This window comes from Argentina silus, assembly GCF_951799395.1.
Source record: "Argentina silus genome assembly, chromosome: 11".
In the NCBI taxonomy this organism is placed as follows: domain Eukaryota; kingdom Metazoa; phylum Chordata; class Actinopteri; order Argentiniformes; family Argentinidae; genus Argentina; species Argentina silus.
This window is the reverse complement of record NC_139665.1, coordinates 873106-887410: the sequence shown is the minus strand read 5'-3', so window position 1 is coordinate 887410 and position 14305 is coordinate 873106. Positions and strand designations below refer to the sequence as shown.

General features: G+C 46.8%; 1 protein-coding gene across 1 annotated transcript; it reads left to right on the top strand.

Annotated features, from left to right (window-relative positions):
• The first annotated feature begins 579 nt into the window (after nt 1–579).
• On the top strand, nt 580–12563 carry mindy1 (MINDY lysine 48 deubiquitinase 1). The gene is made up of 10 exons (XM_083680974.1): nt 580–738; nt 1247–3213; nt 4267–4324; nt 4668–4732; nt 7339–7497; nt 8167–8269; nt 8703–8845; nt 8999–9202; nt 9478–9714; nt 10379–12563. Exons 2-10 carry the CDS (start codon nt 2485–2487, stop codon nt 10469–10471), a joined length of 1791 nt encoding a protein of 596 aa, XP_083537100.1. The 5' UTR covers nt 580–738; nt 1247–2484; the 3' UTR covers nt 10472–12563.
• The last annotated feature ends 1742 nt before the right edge of the window (nt 12564–14305 follow it).

The following is a 14305-nucleotide window of genomic DNA, read 5'->3' as shown; positions in this document are numbered from 1 at the left end:
ACTGTTGATTGTTGACTGTTGATTGTTGACTGTGTATTTGACAAATACAATTAGATTTTGATTTGATTTGATTCAGCGGTCATGTTGTCACTGCCGTGTTTTCAAGCCGTGCCGTCAGAATTGCACTACATTGTCCAACTTGAGACCGCACAGATACAGGCCTGTTGTAGGCCTGTTCTCGCCTGACTTCCAGTCGGACTCCATTTTGAAGTCAAACAAGCCCAGAATCAGATGAGGTTCCTGAAACAGAGCTCCACTTGATTGACTCGATTCTTATTAATTTCCTTATCACCCGCGCCTCTCCAGCGGGGAGGCAATGACAATACATAGGGGGCGTTCCCTGACCACCAAGGCATGTATGGATGTAATCTCATTGGCTCCCCGCTAGAGAGGTTAGACTAATAAGCGGTCAGGGAACGGCCCTGGGTAAGGACCGCCCCCTGGACACGTGCCGCAGTCAGACCATATTGGACCAATAAACGGTCGACACTCCTACTTCTTTCGACACGCCCATCCTCCGGTGGCCATGTTGGGCTGCAGTGATCCCCCTTCTCAGAGAGCGAGGAGGCTAAGGAATGTAAATAGCTAGCTAGCTAGCATGCTCGTTGTCAGCGAAGGTTATTAACGTGGATTAGTCGCTCTGTTTGTTTGGTGGAGTCAGAGTTTGGTGTTGATTGAAGCAACAACAGGCTGGGTATCACGACAGGTTCGCTCTTCACGTTGTCAGTTGGCTTCATGGTGAGTTGTTGTGTTTTTCAGCAGATCGGTCAGTAGTAGAGGTAGCAGGCTAGCTGTAGCTGCTCAGTGAAAGCTGTCGGTATCAACTTCTGGTCAGTCAGCGTCTAACGAGGTCGGTGATCTCCTTCAGACAGTTGTTGATGTGGGCGAAGCTTGCTACTGTTATTAGGCAATATTTTGCAACACCGCGATACCTACTTAGTCTACATATCTATGCCATGCTCAGTATTATTAGATAGCTTTTTAGATTTTAACATGGCTACATAATACTAAGGTACTATTTTTTTTAAGTCTTGACTTGATGCATGTAAACGTAGCAAGAAGCGGTAGAATAGCTGTCGAAATGTAAACGTGTTGGGATGGTCTGTTATGGTAATGAACAACTCATCAATGTCCTTTTAATCATTTTATAATGCTGTTCAAGGCTATTAATTTATCAACATCAATAGTTTGCTAAAGCAAGGTGTTTTTTTAATAAAACTACGCTCATTGTGCCTTTTTCCTGCAGGTCTGGTACAGTCTGTCAACATGGTCGTCTAGGGCTTGGGTCCGGAAGTTGCGGAGTAAACAAACCACAGCGCTGTCCTGAAAAAGCCTCTGGTCATCCCTGTTCCACACACACACACACACACACACACACACACACACACGGACCCGCCTGACCCTGTCCCTGTCCTCTCATCCCTGTTCCACACACACACACACACACACACACACACACACACACGGACCCGCCTGACCCTGTCCCTATCCTCTCATCCCTGTCCCCCAGACACGGGCTTGCCTGACCCTGTCCTCTCATCCCTGTCCCCCAGACACAGGCTCGCCTGATCCTGGCCCTGTCCTCGTCATCCCTGTCCCACACACACAGGCTCGCCTGACCCTGTGCCTGTCCCTGTCCCACAGACACAGGCTGGCCTGACCCTGGCCCTGTCCCTGTCCCACAGACACGGGCTGGCCTGACCCTGGCCCTGTCCCTGTCCTCGTCATCCCTGTCCCCCAGACACGGGCTGGCCTGACCCTGGACGATACTGCTTCATTCTATCAGGAAAAGCACAACAAGTTTCAAGCTAGATAGTAGCGTAATGAAAATACTTTTTCCAAAGTATATTTATTTGTTGTTTGTGCGTCTTTTGCAGCCAGAGGCTATACAACCAAACCTATTTGACTTGGACCTGTAGATGTCCTTCTACTGTAACATGGATGGTGGCAGGGCTGAACATGAGTAGTTGTACTAATAGTTGTAGTTTTTGTTAAAGTTTAGATTGTTGTATATTTGGAGTAAAGATTATATAACTGATTGATTTTTGTTTTTGTAAGAGCAAAGCTGTAGTTTTGTATTTGCACTGAATTAAGCAGAAACCTGTGTTACTGTCAAAGACAGTGTGGTTGTTTAACACCCCAAACTTGAACAGAAAGAACATTTGCAGTTAGTTTAGTCCTTTTGAAATCCACTGTCGCAGTCTGAAGCACAGATAAAGATGTGCAATGCTGTGTTTCCTGCCGGAACCGTCCGACTTTGTCTTGCAAACTAAGACAAACTGTTACTCAGGAATGCAAAGGACCGGCTTTTAGAGAAGCTTCAGTCAAGGTTGACTTCAAAGGACACTGCCAGCTTTTTAAAGCTGTGAATATTCTTTATGTAAAGGGCTGAACATTTAGTTTTTCTATACTATTCTCAGAGGTAGTCTTTTTCCAGCCTACTTGGCCTTATTTTCTAAAATAATCTGGTAAAGTGAGCAAGGTATGGCAGATTCTGGAGCAGAGGTAGTGGGACAGGAGGTGCTGAGTGTAGCCAAAGAGGAGAGCCCTCTGACAGACAAGATCTCTAAAGAGAGTGGCCTTACACCGGTGGTGCCCAAGGCTGCAGAAGAACCCCTCTCAGACCCTGATGCCACCACCAAAGTCACATCAGTCAAGACCGCCATCGATGAAGCAGAAGGCTCCGTTAAACACAGGGTAACCACAGCAACACTTGCAGCGTCTGAGAACGGCACCACAGAAGCCCCAGGGTCCACGGCCCCGAGCCACACCCAGGCAGAGGGAGACGTTGGTGGGGAGAGCTCGGACACCACACTGGGCCGGTCGGACGAGCAGAGCCAGTCAGCAGACTCCGCTTCTTTCTCCATCCCCAGCCTGGAGTTCTCCGAGGGGATCACAGGAAACTCCCTGGACGAACCCCTGTCCTCGTCCTACTCAGCCCTGGGCGCCGAGGGCCGCTCCCCCTCAGCGGACGCCCCCTGCCTGGGCGAGGGCGCCCTCCTGGCTGGGGCCTCTGCTGTTGCGGGTGCAGTTCCAGTCGCAGCCACAGGGGGTGGCGCCACCGCCGCCCCGGACCCTGAGCCCACCCTGCCAGCCTACTACTTTGTGAAGTGGATCACCTGGAAAGAGAAGAAGACGCCCATCATCACCCAGAGCGAGAACGGGCCCTGCCCCCTGCTGGCCATCATGAACACGTTGTTTCTACGATGGAAGGTAACGTCAGGGGACGACAGGTTGAGACAGCAATATGACAGAAGTCTATCAGGACTTTTCCTAATTGTTTCCTAATTTGAAGTCAGTCAATCAGTAGTGCTATAGATGAGGAGAGGATGTTTCCATAAGACTATTGAGATACGCCCCAAGGACTTGATTTCTTCAAGGGATAGTTCAGGTTTTTCAGTCTTAGACGTCATTTTCCACTTATTTACTTGGAGTTTTTCAGGGTCACCCAGTCATCTTTCGTTCAGTCATATTTCCTTGGAAGCAGGGGGGTACCGTGTCAACGCCAGCCAGGTTGGGAGGGAGGTCAGAGAGTCAGGAATGTCAGGTTAATTTTGAGGAGTGGTGTGCAAATGACAGAGAAGAGTATCGCCACATCAGTCCTCTAATCTTGTGTGAACCGTCAACAAGAACAGTTCATATTCAAAATAGTGAGAACTTGTGCAGTAAATCTGCTTCGCAGAATCCAGATAATCCAAACAGAGGACTTTAAAGGAGCCGTACATGACATTTTCACTGTACTGCAGCATGTAACGGCTTTGAAAAATCTGCAGGGATTGTGGAGCGACAGTGTTTAATAGTAATAGCTCCCCACCAACGTTTCGATTGGCTACGGTATTAGCGTTTTGATTTCTCCTGGCCGGTACAGCCAGTCTGTCAAATCGTAGCTCGTTACAGAAAGCCAGCAAATCAAAACTGTGGAAAAGGAAATATGGGTTATTACCTGTCAGGATCTTATCTCAGTGGTCTGGATTCTCAGTGGAAGCTAGCTAGTACCAGTGGCTAGTGTAAACAGCGTGTTATAATTGCAATTTCGGAGCCAGATTTCACATGTAGCTCCTTTGTCTAATGTTGATATTACACTGCAATAACACGTACCGTTAGACAGGCAATAACACATACGATATGTTGTTACACTGCAATAACACATATGATATGTTGTTAGACAGGCAGTGGGTTTCTCTCAGCCTTTTAGAACAGAGACAGATGGGTTTGAGGGTCAAAGGAAGGTCCCCTGAATCAACATCATGTGTCATCTGTCCTCAGGCCAAGTTACCTGCTCTGACGGAAGTCATCACCACAGAAGACCTGATGGCTCATCTGGGTAAGAAAACAATGGATTGTGTTGCTTTACTTCAAGCCTAATTAACATTGATGTGGTTGTCAGAAACAAAGGAGCGTATTAGCTTTACTTAAAAACAGTCTAATTAACATCGATGTGGTTGTGTCAAAAAAGCATTAGCTTTACTTTATACACAAAGACGATAACATCATGTTTTTGTTTTGTAGCGGTCAGGAAACAGCCCTGTTCCTCACAACCAAAGGAGAATGCTTTCAATGGCATGAAAGGATGCTGAGGAGCTGTAGGACTGTGATTCTCTGACCTGTGACCATCGCAACGGGAAATCTAACACACTGTGTTCTTGTCCTTGTCCTCTCTACCACAGGAGAGTGTGTTCTGTCCATCAAACCCAGGGAGGAGGCCGAGGGCATGGAGCTCAACTTTCAGCAGGTAAGTCACATGGCGTATCGTGTGGGTGGGTGTGTGGGTGTGGGTGTGTCACTGTAATCCCCTTGTTTGTGTTTTGTTAGTCTGGAAGTGAGAGCATGTGAGTGAGTATCTTGAGGGGAAGCAGAGTTCATAGCAGGGTGTAGTCCTGACAGGAAAATAGGCTGTCATCAATTCTACACCAACATCCACCCACGCTCAACCACCACAGCTGCCGCTACAAGAATAAGCAGTTTAGAGAACCTCAAAACCAGGTTCTGGAGTATGTTGTTACTGACACTTGGAAGATCTGGCTCAATCACATTCTCTGTTCTGAAACATTTACTGTTGTTTTCAAACACCAGAGCTGTGGGTGTGTGTTCCACAAGCTGGTACACCATCATGGCTAAGCTTAAAGGGTTCTAGAACTAGGCTTCGGGGGTTCTAGAACTAGGGTTCTAGAATTAGGGTCCTCTAGATTGCTCAGTATCTCAAACCCTGTGTTGTATATGTCTACCAACCAGGAGGGAATGATAATTATGTCTAAGTCAAACAATTAATATGAGGTTAAAGTAGAGATTCTCAGCTTTTATTTGATGGTATTTGTGTATATATTGGTTTCATCATTCAGAAAAACATTTTTTATGCATAGTCCCCCTATTAAAATGTTTCACTGTCCCATTACTTGGGCACCGTGTGTCTCCAGTCATAAGTGAGACAGGTGGAGCAGATGTGGACAGTTATGATTGAGAGGGCAGGTCTCCTGGACATCAGGGGGAACATGAACCAGCTGATCCCCTGGAGCCTCATAGTCCAGTATGCTCATCCCCAGGCCGGAAGGGGAACTGGAACTATTCAAGTCCTAGGAGAAGGAATCGGGGAGCGTTTTACATGCTACACCTAAGCGACCAAACTAAACGTTTCCATCAGGATAGAGTTTGATTCCACTATATTTATTTATATATTATATATTTATATATTTACGGTAAATTGTCAGTCCTTCTGGAGAGAGAGGATAAATAATTAAGTATCATCATTATCATCAGGTTATAAATTACAACTAAATAGCTTAATGTTCTTTGCCACGTGAAACTTTTGATTGATTGCTTGAGGGAGATGATGTTTGTGTCCACTTTATCCTTCCAATAAACCAGACGATCAAATCGATGGCAATGCAGTTATGTAGACATCAGGCACAGAGAGATGGATACGCCCTCAGATGGATGCTTCCCTTCATGTAGGCCAATCAATCATTCATCACTGCTCTGTCCAGGGTGCTGATGTTGCCTTTCTGAATCAGCGGTGGACACATGCAGAGTAGCCTTCAACTGTCTGGCAGGATTCTCCTGGAATATTTGTATCCAAATATTTGAACGTTTGTTCCCAAATGTAGCTTTGTTCATTAAACATGTTAGAAATGGACTTCCATCTCCACTCCGATATCCACGGTATAGCACACATCCTCTCTGTGTGTCTCTCTCTCCCTCCCTCCCTCCCTCCCCCTCCTTCTCTCTCTCTCTCTCTGTGTGTGTGTCTCTCTCTCTCTCGCTCTCTCTCTCTCTCTCTCCCTCCCTCCCTCCCCCTCTCTCTCTCTCTCTGTGTGTCTCTCTCTCTCTCTCTCTCTCTCTCTCTCTCCCTCCCTCCCTCCCTCCCCCTCCTTCTCTCTCTCTCTCTCTGTGTGTGTCTCTCTCTCTCTCTCTCTCTCTCTCTCTCTCTCTCTCTCTCTCCCTCCCTCCCTCCCCCTCTCTCTCTCTCCCTCCCTCCCTCCCCCTCTCTCTCCCTCCCTCCCTCCCTCCCCCTCTCTCTCTCTCCCTCCCTCCCTCCCCCTCTCTCTGTCTCTCTCTCTCTCCCTCTCTCTCTCTCTCTCTGTCTCTCTCTCTCTCTCTCTCTCTCTCTCTCTCTCTCTCTCTCTCTCCCTCCCCCTCTCTCTCTCTCCCTCCCTCCCTCCCCCTCTCTCTCTCTCCCTCCCTCCCTCCCCCTCTCTCTCTCTCTCTCTCTCTCTCTGTGTGTGTGTCTCTCTCGCTCGCTCTCTCTCTCTCTCTCTCTCTCTCTCTCTCTCTCTCTCTCTCTCTCTCTCTCCCTCCCTCCCCCTCTCTCTCTCTCTGGTGTGTTATTGTAAAGAGGAGGGCTTGTGAGTAAAAATGTAATTGTCCAGTTGGCAGTGCTACTTCCTATGTATGTTTTTCAATGGATTTTATTGTCACTTTAATAAATGACCCTGTTGAATCAACCTTCTATCCAAAGCATTAGAGGAAGTTGTTTATAAAACAATGACCTCAACCTTGATTATTTTTTTTAAACCTCCGCTTCCAATCTTTGTTCACCGTTTAACCCACCAACTGCCAAACAGTTCCTGAACACTCCCCACTTAGCGAGCCAAGTGTTCTATGTGGTGTTTACCTAGCAACAACACTCTGATTGGCTACAAAATGAAGCATCATCATTTATGAATTTTTGGTGAATAACGTCACCCTTGACACTCTAGAATGTTGCCAGTTTGGGACTTTCTTCAGTACATGAGTTAAACTGATGTTTGAGTTAAACTGATGTTTGAGTTAAACTGATGTCTTTTCAGAACAGGAGTTAAACTGATGTCTGTGTTAAACTGCGTTAAACTGATGTGTTTTCAGAACATGAGTGACGCCATGGCGGTCCTCCCCAAGCTCTCTACCGGCCTGGACGTCAATGTTCGCTTCACAGGCGTGTCCGACTTTGAGTACACACCTGAGTGCATCGTCTTTGACCTGCTGGACATCCCCCTCTACCACGGCTGGCTGGTGGATCCCCAGGTGAGGAACAAGGCTTTACTGTCTTATCTTATTCTATTGTTATTGTTGTAGAGCTACTCTTCTCAATGTAATGACAAATACACTAAACTTGAACTTGGATATGATAATTTCACAATAAAAATCACATTATTAAACCTTTCTGTCTGACAACGATTTTGTTCAGTAGATGGACAGATTAGAAATGGTTATGAAAAGATCAGAACATGTCAACAGCATTTTGGTAACACTTTATTGTAGGCCTACAATCCTCATTCAGATGTTAATTACTTTATTTTCAGATGTTACAGAAACTATATAAGTGGTCTAACTGTCTGGCAATTATTTCAGTGCAATAATCATGTTATCAATACTTTCCTTACCAGGGCCCAGTATTTCAGAACTTGAACAAAGGATGATCCGGATTATGTTTCTCTATCCAGGATCAGATAAATCTGTCTGATTTTCCCAATACTACTAACAATCAGCAAGATGATCTGATCCTGGATAGCAAAACATAATCTGGATCATCCTTCAGATTAAAAGTTTTGAAATACTGCATGGGCCCTGGAAACCAAATCCAAGGCCTTCATATTAAAAGTCTTGTCTGGCCTTCATATTAAAAGTCTTGTCTGTCCCCAGAGCCCAGAGGTGGTGTCTGGCCTTCATATTAAAAGTCTTGTCTGTCCCCAGAGCCCAGAGGTGGTGTCAGCTGTGGGGAAGCTCAGCTACAACCAGCTGGTGGAGAAGATCATCGACTACAAACACTCAACTGACAGCAGTCGTGTCAGTGAAGGTATGGAAGCTGTTAAAGTACATTTGGTTGAAGGTACAGGACCTACTGTACCAACCATATCTCTGTCTCGCTGTCTGTCTCTGTCTGTCTGTCTCTCTGTCTGTCTGTCTCTCTCTCTCTGTCACGTGGGACATTGGGCGAGCAACTCCTCATAATGATCCTCTCTGATCTGTTTTCTCATCCTCACACGTTCACCTGTTTCTTTTTTTCTGTTGTTTGCAACAATTATCCCAGGGGAGGCTGGGGAGGTAGAAATCGGAGGACAAGCTCATTGTAATGCATGGAATGAGGAATGGAGATCCAACAAGTATACAATGATACAATAACATGAGTGTACAATGGTATACAATGAGCCCGTCCTCCGGTTTCTGCCTCCCCAGCCTCCCCTGGTGTATTCCTGTGTTCCCCTCTCTGATAATCTGTGTGTGTTCAGGCTTGGTGGCGGAGCAGTTCCTGGAGTCCACAGCCACCCAGCTGTCCTACCACGGTCTGTGTGAGCTCAACGCCACGGCCAAGGAGGGCGAGCTCTCTGTCTTCTTCAGGAACAACCACTTCAGCACCATGATTAAGCACAAGGTACCCAATCAAGTCAGGTTGAATGGTCATTTACACAATATACAGGACGTCATCTAATGACATGCTTTAGGGTGAGCAGCTCCTCAACAATTAAACAATATAAATTTGCAGTGCATTGTCATAATAATAACAATAATAACCCCCCCCCCCCAGGGTCACCTGTACCTGCTGGTGACGGACCAGGGGTTTCTGCAGGAGGAGGGGCTTGTGTGGGAAAGCCTGCACAACGTGGAGGGTGACGGGAACTTCTGTGACTCTGACTTCCGTCTGTGCCACGCCCCCCAGCGGAGCCTCCCCCTGTCCCAGCCGGAGGCCAGCGCCCCCACCCCCCAGCAGCAGCAGAGGCAGATCGACCAGGTCAGTGGCCTTTGGAGTAGGGGAGGCCGGCGGAGGTAGAAATCGGAGGACGGTCTCTTTGTAAAGCGTGGAACAGAATGAGGAATAGTATCAAATTGCGTGTACATTCATAACATTTCTGCTTTGTAACACGCGTGTTTGATACCGTTCCTGATTCCGTTCCACGCATCACAATGAGCCCGTCCTCCGATTTCTACCTCCGCCAGCCTCCCACTAGGTTACAGCTGTCCTGCTGTCCACACGTTATAAAAGGTTGTCTCTCTCTGGACCTCCAGGACTATCTGGTGGCCATGTCTCTGCAGCAGCAGCAGGCGGGAGGAGGAGGAGTAGGAGGAGTAGGAGGAGCAGGAGGAGGAGGAGGAGGAGCAGCAGGAGGAGGAGGAGGAGGAGGAGGGCAGCTCAGTGACCTGGAGCTGGCCAGACAGCTACAGCAGGAGGAGTACCAGCAGCAGCAGCAACAACAACAACAACAACAACTACAACAGGGTTCCTCCCAGTCCCAAGCACAGCAGGTATGATTCCTACTGCTGCACGTTCACTGAAAAGGAGAAGGACGCCCTCTGTGGGTCGTATGACAACACTGCTGTTATACAATTATATAGTATCATTATAATAATAATAATATACGCCATTTAGCTGACGCTTTTATCCAAAGCGACTTACATTGCAGTGATTTGCATACATTTCAGTATATATGGTCCCAGCGGGAATAATAATGAATAATAATATAAAATAAAATAAAAAATATATATAAAATATACAATGCCTCTGTACACTGTGGGGTTGTTTTAATGTAATACACATTAGACCAGGAAAGTAGTTTAACGCTGAACATTTTAAAATGCCAATTTATTCTTAGGCGTTCAAGCCTGTTTTCGCTTGGTCAAAGACTACTGGGGGGGGGGGGCTCGCTTCGTCCTCAAAACACATTGGAGGAGAAGATCTTAGGTCCCTCCCCCTTACATATTCTCCTCCAATGCTCTTTGAGGAGGATGTGCGTGCAGGAGAGAGGACAGGAGTCGTGTTCCTAACAGTTGAGAAAGGGCTGTAGTCTGTTCAGACTGGTTCTATCTGTTTTCCTTCCAGATGAGAGGTCTGTTCAGACTGGTTCTGTTTGTGTTTTCCTTCCAGATGAGAGGTCTGTTCAGACTGGTTCTGTTTGTGTTTTCCTTCCAGGTGAGAGGTCAGATGAGGGGTCAGGCGCCGGGCCAGCAGGGAGGGCAGAGGAGGCGTGACAAGAAGGACGACTCAGACTGTGCCATCTTATAGCAAGACCCCTCCTCCTCCCTCCTCCCTCCTCACCCTGTCCCCATGACCCCACCCCTCCTCACCCCGGTTCACCACTCCTCTCCTCACCCCTCCTCACCCCGGTCCCCATGACCTGTCCTCACCCCGGTCCCTATGATCCCCTCTGACTACCAAGCCAACCACCCTCACCCACAGGTCAGGGGTCGACCCTGACACCTTAATGCCAAACCCAGCACACACACACACACACACACACACTCACACTCACACTCACACTCTAACCCTATCCTCCAGGTTGGACCTCACTGTCAGGGGTTCTTTAACCCTTTGTGAGGTTGCAGTAGATTAGGAATCAGAGTTGATGCACCAAAGACGTGCAGTTAGCGGGTCAGCGGGTCAGCGACCCCACGGCAGTGCCCAGGCTGACGCAGGGAACACGCGTGTTGTGACTTCCGTGTTCTACCGCAGACTCGGCATCATTTCCCTCCACGGAAAGATCTCATGGCGGTCAGGTGGAATGGTTTGGTGTCCATGGCAACAGGGTAGTGGTAGGAGGTTTACAAGGGAACAGTAAGACCCAGACTAACTGAGACTAACTGAGATGAATCCTGTTCTTGAAACGGCTTCAGATCTGAGCTTTCATACTCCGAGGGAGAGAAATAAAATGTGGGTCGAATTTAGAGCACAAGTATATCTCCCCTCCCCATCTCTGTACTCCTCCCCTCCCCCTCCCCCTCCCCTCCCCATCTCTGTACTCCTCCCCTCCCCCTCCCCCTCCCCTCCCCATCTCTGTACTCCTCCCCTCCCCCTCCCCTCCCCATCTCTGTACTCCTCCCCTCCCTCCCCTCTCCTACCTCCCCCTCAGGGAGGCTGTTCCTACCTCCCCCTCCCCTCCCCCTTTCCCTCCCCTCCCTCCCCCTCAGGGAGGCTGTTCCTACCTCCCCCTCCCTCCCCCTGGGAGAGAAGCTGTTCTGCCAGGGTCAAACTAGTACATTCCTGTCCTGCTCTGTGTGATGCACAACTATGCCTGGTCCAGAAGAGGACCGTGCCAGCGATGAAGATGAAGAGTGAAGACCGGGAAGGTCTGATTGGCCAGAATAGGCGTCAGCCACCGTACAGGTCCTATGCTTCCCGTAGTGAGCTGCAATGGAAGGAAATTATGCAAAATTATGAGAGTTGATGAAGCCGGAAAGGTGTTCTGATCTGAGCATCTCTAGTGGAGGACTTTTAGGGGGGCGGGGGGGGGGGGCGTTGAAGGTGACAGGGAAGGAACAGCCAAGCTAAGCCAGTACTGAGGTGGTAGTCTCGTTCCTGGACACTTTGGTCCAAATGTGTGAAAGGTCGGGCGGATCAACGTGTCAAACTTGGCCTTCATTAAGCGGATAGAAAGACGGGGTGGAGCACAGCCAATGGCTTTACTTTGCATTAATCATCTCCCTCACACACGGTTCTGACTCGGAGCTATGCCTCGGAAAAAAATCTAACAACAACAAATACTTACTCAGTAAATTGACTTTCACTCCCGCTAAGGCCAGGTTTGAGTCGTTGTTATTCCAGGCTTATATGCGCTGTGTGCAATACCCTGGGGACGAGGTCAGCAGCTTGGTATTGATGTAGGGCTAGCTCAGGTGGTGGGAGTCGTTGTTGAAGGATTGAATCGGAAACACAGGGCCTTTTGAAGTAGCTTTACGGGGGAGGGGCTTATAGCAACTCTAGAACACTGACGCCAAGTCTTAATTGTCAACACTATTTGCTTTGTATTTGTCATGATGTCATGTCGGTAAAGGAAAATCTAACTATAACGGTGTCATGTGACTGATTGTTTCGTGTCTTGATTTCACACATGTATGATTACTAAAAGTATGTCCTAAACATATTATTTTACTTAACAGAATGGCCTAAATTGTATGTGACAGATTTCAGTATGCTACATATACATACTGAGAAACCATCTGCAGGTCAAACGTGTTGTTCACAGTAATCAGTTCAGTTCTCTGCAGCTCACCTCCCTTACCTGCTCCCTTGAAATGTGGGATGGAAATCTGAATTTACTTCCTGATTAATGTGGACCAAAATCATACCAGTGTCCATGGAAAGGCAAATCGAGTATGACATCCTGGCATTTCAACGATACTAAATTTAGCATATAGAAAAACATCTTGCATCCTGAAAATGCTTATTAAATATGCTGCAGTGTGGCTGTGTGCCCAGAGTCATACCAATGAGTCTTTTTGTTAAAAAACTATTTCAGGTTTATTGAATGGGTCATGCATTTAGTCTTGACATGATACAATGATACTTTCTCTGTACCACATGAATATGAAAAGTTAAACAAAGTTAGGAAGCTTTTTAATGACAGCAACAGGTGACATCACCCTTATGATACAACATGAAGTGGACACAAACTTTCTGAATGTTGAGTGTCCGGATAAAAGGACCAAATATGAACCACATCGTTACATTTTTGGGGAATATTCTCATTGAATATTTAACGGTCATGAAAATGACCAGCCTCAGCGATAAACCAATCACGTCTCAGATCAGCCTCAGCGATAAACCAATCACGTCTCAGATCAGCCTCAGCGATAAACCAATCACGTCTCAGATCAGCCTCAGCGATAAACCAATCACGGCTCAGATCAGCCTCAGCGATAAACCAATCACGGCTCAGATCAGCCTCAGCGATAAACCAATCACGGCTCAGGTGTTCAAAATAGTGTTTCTATGTTCCATAGTAAAGTCATATCTGACCTCTGACCTCTGCATAACCTGTCCATCTCCAGCACCCTGAATAAGCCCTGACCCCTGGGTCATGTGATGCTAAAACGTTCTGGACAAAACTCTTTAAAAACTCGCTGTAGCAGAACAACGTTAATGACATCAGACTGATAACAAAAAAACAAAATGGCTCTCGCAAACATAAATGCATTTTAAGATTATTCACATAATATTTAATTGTAATGTTACAGAGTTGGAATGAAGGGAAAGGCAATGTAGTATTTATGTAAGGAGTTAGCAGGAGTGGTTAAAACTCCCGATGAAAGCAGTGGTTCATGTCGTATAACGCCCTTATCGTAACATTTGCATTGATAAAAGTCGTACGTCTCCGGTACGTCTGAAGACGTCGGTCTGCTCACAGAAACAACGACGACGCTGCATTCCAGATCTGTCTTCTGTCCCCTGTGGTCACAAAACCTCCAGACTAAACACGTCTGAAGACGTCGGTCTGCTCACAGAAACAACGACGACGCTGCATTCCAGATCTGTCTTCTGTCCCCTGTGGTCACAAAACCTCCAGACTAAACACGTCTGAAGACGTCCGCAGGTGAGGCCAGACGAACTCGATTCATTGTTTAATGGATTTCATTTCCGTGTACAAATACCCAGTTTAGATAGTTGAACATGAAAAGTATGATAAATATGATGCTACATTTCCGTCTTCTTATTAAATACATTTAATGAATTTGGGGCCCAAGGCGACCCATCTTAAGCCATTGGTGTTTTGGTTCTGGAAAGGTGAGACTGTTGTCATTCCTCTCATTATGCTATTTATAAATCATATTAATCCAAATCCAGGGGTATATCTATACAGGATATTATTTATTACTGGGAAAATGACAGACTGGCCTTAATGAAAATGATATTATTTAAACATCGGCCATGTTTTGACCTGTAACTATTTTATTTGTTTTTAAAGTGAAGCGGGACGTCCGTTAAACAATGAATCAAGTTTGTACGGCCTCATTAGTTACAATGCATTCAGAAAGTATTCAGACCCCTTAACTTTTTCCACATTTTGTTATGTTACAGCCTTATTCTAAAATGGATTAAATTCATTTTTTCCCCTCGTCAATC